Source organism: Gigantopelta aegis, unplaced genomic scaffold (assembly GCF_016097555.1).
Source record: "Gigantopelta aegis isolate Gae_Host unplaced genomic scaffold, Gae_host_genome ctg2470_pilon_pilon, whole genome shotgun sequence".
In the NCBI taxonomy this organism is placed as follows: domain Eukaryota; kingdom Metazoa; phylum Mollusca; class Gastropoda; order Neomphalida; family Peltospiridae; genus Gigantopelta; species Gigantopelta aegis.
In genome coordinates this window covers 19,712-26,807 of record NW_024532932.1, presented here as the reverse complement: position 1 = coordinate 26,807, position 7,096 = coordinate 19,712, and the positions used below count along the sequence as shown (strand labels likewise).

The following is a 7,096-nucleotide window of genomic DNA, read 5'->3' as shown; positions in this document are numbered from 1 at the left end:
CTAAGATAAGCCCGAGCTTCGGAGTTCCAAATGACTCTTGGTTTCTGAGACTCAGCTGAACGTCTAAACTCAACGTCCTGTGATGATGTCAGTTGTCCTGACTCGTCTTCCCACAGCATTGACTTCTAAAACACTAAAGTATAGTTAAAATACAAGTAGATTTACAGTGAAGAGGTCTACATGTACATATACATTACCTGTCATTCATTAATGAAGCTACTCCTGTTGTCGTTGAATTAAGTCCCGCCCATTTCCATAATCCTTTTGTCTGTGCTAAGTCAACCTCACCTGCTGCTTTTGATTTCTCCTCCAGTTATACTAATAGGAGATGGGTCATCAGTCTGAGTTAGTGAACAAAGATGAATAGCATTTATTGATGTAAGGACAATAGAGAAATTTACATGTACATGTTCCAATGTATTAAATGTAACATTATGTAATATAGTGCTATGATATCTACCGATTGTAGTGGTCTAGGTATAGCTACAGTAAAAGTGGGCGGGGATTGTTGTCCTGGTGACCATCCATCAGGTAATGAATAGAGACCTTTTACTCGTAATGACAAAAAATTACTAAACAAGAGACATTTAAAACTCATTCAAAAACAGGTTTAATGTACCTGTTATTAATAATATCGGGAGTTAGGAGTAATCTTTCCACAGATACCACTACTTCAATCTCAGGCAATGGAGATTGTTCATCCGTGGGGTGGAGCAACTTCTAGTGGGTGGAGCTTTAAACCATTGCTCAATCCTTGTTTGACCTATTGAATAAAGTTACTGTATGTTCTAAAAGTATAAATAATTTGCCCTTTAATATGTAGCCTCATATCCAGGCTTTCACAAACACACCTGGGTATGAGGCTATTTAATATGTAACTTAATTTGGAAAAAATCACACATACTGTGCTAAAACGTTTGAACTAACGGTTGCACATTTGAGGCTGCTCTGAGGTCATTGGTAATAATATGTTTTACCAAATTTGATATCCAAGTACTTTCATGATAGGTCTTCCTGGATACTGAGTTTGATATACATTATGCACAAAATGGTCATGTAGCAATCATGCATACTTGACCATTTTTTAGCATAACATGTGTTTTTAGGTCAGATATAAAATGAGTTCTTACACACATACATGTAGAAATAGGTACATCAACATTACATTATATTGTATACAGTGTTGGAGGAACCTATGGGGCACCAGGGCATGTGCCCCCCCCCCCAAAAAAAATTACAACATACTAATTACAACTTAAAAATTTTAAAAATTACAACGTGCCCCCTAGACCCCCTCCTTTGGTGCCCCTCCCCCCCCCCCAAATTCAAATGTGTTCCTCCACCCCTGACTGAATGCATACATCGATCATAGACCACACATGTACTCTAGTGATTCTACCTTGTAGTAATGGAATTAGGTCAACATTAGCAACGCCTAGTAAGTGAGTCTTCTCTTCTTTAGCCTTTTTGTCTTTTGGTAAGACTTCCCATACACTGACTGTAAAAGGAAAGTACGTTAACAATAAACCTTTTCTTCGATCTTTTGTGAATGTCTGTTTTATCGATTCATGTATCCATTAACTTATTTCTCAGTATTGTCATCCATCTCTGGACACACCATGCCATCCATCAATCAACACAGTCGTCCATTTAATGTACCTAATAATGGATTTCTAGCTAGCTCATCAATAGACAAGGGATCAGATACTTTACAAATATGTTTCACGTCCAAACCAAAAGAGAAGTCATCATCTTCGATCTTATAATCTAGTCTTGTTGATTCTCCAAGTAAAAACATTTCCAAGTTCCAATCGACTGAATGTTGTAAAGTTATATCCTTGAGGAGAAGTCTGAAGAAATTTATAACTATAATACTATAATCTATGAGCGTGTTTGCTTACCAGATGTCTACATTTCCCTAGTGAGATTTGAACAGTTTTCTTCTACGCTCATCTTGATCTCGACAAGTGCTTACTGCTTTGTCTGTAGTTGTATTCTAGTGTTTGTTGTCATGGTAACGACTACGTGACACACCCCATTAAAACCTTTATTGAATTAAGTAGGAGATGTAATTGAACCATAATGTTGAGCAAATGGCGCCACTTAGACGTCTTGTGTACCAGTTCTACTTTACTGAAGGAGCTCAGGTCACGTGACAATACATCTCACATCAAAATCCTATTACGTTTATTCTCTTCTTCTGGTGCTGTAATGTTTTCGACAGAAATGCTAAGAGGATACAAAAAAATAGAGCATGCTCAGTAGATAATCCCGGGCTCTATGATTATCTCAAAGATGCAGTAGCAGATCAAGTAATAGATAGGGTCTGTGATGTAGCAAGGTTTGTAATTTAGACTGTGTTAATATAGGGTTCATGTAACTTGCATGACATCACACCAAATGGCTACTATTTTTTAGAATTGTTACTATTTTTAATTTTAGGATCTAGGGATCTGTTGAATGATGTAATCCAGGACAAGTTATACATTAAAATAGACTTAGTATTAATTGAATTGATACAATTTCTTGAAGTTAATAAAGAGTTGATCACAATAATAAAAAGTGCAAGAAGCCATTTTTTTATAGTCAAAAGAACAATGTTCATTACAACTACCTCTTTTGTTCTCACTATTTAAGAACTAAGAAAAAATATACTGATGACCCCTGACATAATTGATATTAATTAATCTTATTGTCCCAATAATAAATAATACAACAATTTCCTTATTTAGAAGTTTCCTCTGGCATTAGATGTTGGGTGTGGTCGTGGACATATAGCTAAATACATGGACATGACATTATTGATAAATTAGTACAATGTGATTATGCAGAGACACCACTGGTACGTGTAAGTGCTAACTACATTATAACTTTTATAGACATTGTCATTACCATTTAATTTTTTCTATATATTTCTATAGTCTCAAAGCCATATCCCTGAGGATGTTCCTACCTACCGTTTGGTAGCTGATGAGGAGTTCCTTCCTTTTCCTAGTAATACTTTTAATCTTGTTACTAGTAGCTGTAGTTTACATTGGGTTAATGACTTGCCTAAAGCATTTAGTGAAGTAAGTAAAGGACAATGCTTTTCTATTGTTATTATTATTTGCATTAATTTAAATAATGTAATTGTTAATTTTGTATCAAGCTTTCGCTATATGTGACTAAGTCTGACATAAAGGGGTCTTATTGTGCAATGCTTGCATATAAACAGTTGCTACATGGCCATCTTAAAAGGAAGTCTACATAATTTTGTATTTAGGTAGGACAATTATTGTTCTTCCTACATACCACCTTTTATTAGCTTCCTGTTTAAGATAGCTGCATAGCAACCCTTTTAGCGATTGTTCTAATTTTTTTTTTGTGCAATAAGAATAATTTTTTTCAGACTTAGTCACACATATTATAATGCAAAAAGGAATACATACTGCTCAATCTTGGAATGAGCAATATCTCTTATTTGTTAGATAGCTCGAGTTTTAAAACCTGATAGTTGTTTAATAGGAGCCATGTTCTCTGGAGATACTCTATTTAGTTAAGATGCTCTTTACAAATAGCCCAAGAAGAAAAGGAAGGAGTAAGTCCCTTTAATTTAAGATACTAGTCTGTAGTCACAACCAGAACAATTTTACAGACATTATATCCAATTTTTATTCAATAAATTAAAAAGCCTTATGGCTATATTTCTTTTTTATAATGAAATCATATTGTATTGAACTTTGCATGTACAGGGTTTTTCTCCTCATGTGTCACCATTTACTGAACTCAATGATATGGGCAGTTTGTTAACTAGAAGTGGTTTTGTTATGACTACTGTGGTAAGGAGAACATACACATTTAAGTATCTATTTTGTGGAAGTACTGTATATTATTGGAAATGTATTGTTATGTAGGATGTCGATGAGGTAATTGTCAATTATCCTTCACTGTGGGAAGTCATGCATGATTTAAAAGGTTAGGTAGATGCTTGCTAAATTTAATACAGAATTCTATCATGGATACAAAGCACTTTGATCAGAACTGAGAGTCGCAATAGTTAGTAATAGAACATCTATTGTAGTCATGCGTTTTACTTTGTTTTGAGAGCACAGTAGTTTTTGTATACAACTACAGTATTGGGGTGTAGTATAAATTTGTTATAAACTTGCTCAAACCCCTTATAATAGATACTAGAGCTTATGTACAGTTGTGAATGCTATAAAAAGTATATCTTTGAAATTACTTCACAAGAGTCAATGAGTTATAAATTTAATATAGCTCTTTTCTTGTCATTTTTTTGTGTTATAATATATAGGAATGGGAGAAAATAATGCAGCAAGGCATCGTCCTAATTACATTCGAAGAAGCACTCTTAAAGAGCTGCTGAGGTTTATAAGGGTATACATCTTTATATTTAGATAATGTGTACATTAGACCATCATTGCATATCCATGTTATAATGTTAAACTATACCTTGAATCCCTGATATTTACTTAAAGGATACAATCCATAAAATATTATGACATATGTCATTGTTATTTTATATGTTTTTTTATGGTTGGGTTTCTGTCTTAGATATGTATGGGAATGAGGATGGAAGCGTTCCAGCAACATTTCAACTACTGTATTTTATTGGTTGGAAACCAGATCCATCTCACTTAGGACCCAGCAAACGAGGCTCAGGTACTGTATCCCTCAAAGAACTTGGAGAAATAGTGACTACTGATAAAAACATTTTAGAGTAGTGTCTTATTTTTGTGAGCTGATCTATTATGTGTTCTTTAATTTTAATATCATTTATTTCAATTTGTAATTAATTAGGATGTAATTTCTTAAGTACAGGTTAGAAGCATGCTACCTTTGTTAGTAGTATATATAATAATCTTGTATATAGGTGAAAATTTGTCAAGTTTTGTCAACAAAATCACTTGAAATTCTTTAGAAAGTTTATATATGGTCATTGTTAGTAATTGTTGTGTTGAAAAGTCTTTAAAATGACAATAATTAACATAATTTAGTGTTGTTTTAGTTTATTTCAATTGGACTACTTTTATTCATGACCCTTGAAAAGTTTTACTCCAGCCTTCAATGCCAGTAATCATAGTCATAGTCATAGTCTTAGCATCGTTAATGATATTCATAGCGGTCACACCGCGCCCCACAAGAGCATGAAGGAAAAAATCTGACGTACATATAAAAGAACTGAAACAGTCATGAGTGCCAGTGTGTTGTGGGCCAGCGTTCTGCAATGCATCAGACCTCTGAGATGGTTACCAGCATACTCTACGGAGTATCCGAAAGGCCGACTAGGATAGGGCTGGTAGTCTCCCTTTAAACGAGATGAGGCTGGTGTATTTGTGGTTCCCGGTTCCTGAATGCGACATTCCCTAAGAGCTGGAATCCCGTACGGCTGGTTTTAAGTTAGGGCGATGCTCCAGCCAGGATTACCTCGCGAAGACGAGGGTTACCAAGCCAGGTGGCGGTCCCAGCTAGCAATAGCAGGGAATCCTGGAGCCTAAGTGGAAGCCTGAGTGGGTGAGCGAGTAGGAATCGTTTGGGCAACACACAAGGGTTTTTTTTTTTTTTTTAATTATTTTTTATAAATATTAAATCCATTTAAATTACTGGTATGTATTGTATATACAAAAAATATACAATTGGTATAGCAAACTTTAACAACAAAGAAAATTAATATGATTAGGATAAATTTATCAGATAAATTCTTCAACTGGTTTATTAGCAAATCTTGATATTCACGCGTCAAATGACATTATTATAAACTAGACTATTCTCGAATTTATAATTTAGAGTTAACTTGTATTATATATAGATATAACTTATTATTGTCTTTTTTCTAGTGTGTAGGAATGGACCAGACGCAATGGCAGTGAACCATGGCAACCTGCAAAATGGAGGTTTCTCAATTTAAACACAATTAAATTACATCAAAGCATATCTTAGTGATATATAATGTTACATTATAATAAGTCAATTATAACTCTATTGATGTTCAGCCAAACAATAGTCACACCTTATGTATAGAATGACATGTTATAAGTTATGATATAACTGATAATGTACTAGTCTATTCAAAGTTAAATGTTGTATAAATGACATTATTATAAACTAGACTATTCTCGAATTTATAATTTAGAGTTAACTTGTATTATATATAGATATAACTTATTATTGTCTTTTTTTCTAGTGTGTAGGAATGGACCAGACGCAATGGCAGTGAACCATGGCAACCTGCAAAATGGAGGTTTCTCAATTTAAACACAATTAAATTACATCAAAGCATATCTTAGTGATATATAATGTTACATTATAATAAGTCAATTATAACTCTATTGATGTTCAGCCAAATAGTAGTCACACCTTAGGTATAGAATGACATGTTATAAGTTATGACATAACTGATCATGTACTAGTCCATTCAATGTTAAATGTACTGCTTATATAGTGGTCACTGTAAGAAGACATGTGAGGAGGTCATAAGATCACATCTAAACAAGTGCTATCTAAGTGATTATGTCTGTTATCATTATTTTAATCTATTGTTTTATTTGAAAATTTAAAACACACAAATACAATCCAATTTTAATTGTTTCCTTTCCATTTTCACATAAACAATAGATTAAAATAATGATAAGGAACAAAATTATATAGTTTATAGTCTATTCAAAGTTAAATGTACTGCTTTATATAGTGGTCACTGTAAGGAACATAACTTTACTAAGTATGTGAACGGCTGATAAGATCATAACTAAACAAGTGATAATAATGCAATTATATCTGTTATCATTATTTTAATCTATTGTTTTATTTGAATATCAATTATGCCCTCCATTATCAATTAAAAATAGATTGTAATAATGATATCATGATGATGTCATGGTTTTTTAATTTTGAAAAAAACATCATGGTACCAGACACACTAATCAATAAATCTACTTTTATGTGTTACAATATACTGATCAGATTAATGCTTGTAATAGCAAAATACTTTAGAATAATTTTTATTTTCATTTAGATCTATCGATTACATAACAGAGTGGATGAAGCCCTCTCTGATCTCAATACTACTATCATAGTAAGTAGAGGAACAGCAAAGCAA

The 7,096-nt window shown here is 33.2% G+C and overlaps 1 protein-coding gene across 1 annotated transcript; it reads left to right on the top strand.

The window, feature by feature from the left end:
• The first annotated feature begins 328 nt into the window (after positions 1-328).
• LOC121391448 (arginine-hydroxylase NDUFAF5, mitochondrial-like) lies at positions 329-6,255 on the top strand. The gene is given in 13 exon segments (XM_041523082.1): positions 329-345; positions 2,225-2,345; positions 2,736-2,790; positions 2,793-2,842; positions 2,922-3,068; positions 3,468-3,531; positions 3,534-3,577; positions 3,732-3,818; positions 3,894-3,954; positions 4,295-4,351; positions 4,354-4,377; positions 4,555-4,662; positions 6,185-6,255. Coding segments are annotated over 13 exon segments (906 nt in total).
• Positions 6,256-7,096: the final 841 nt, after the last annotated feature.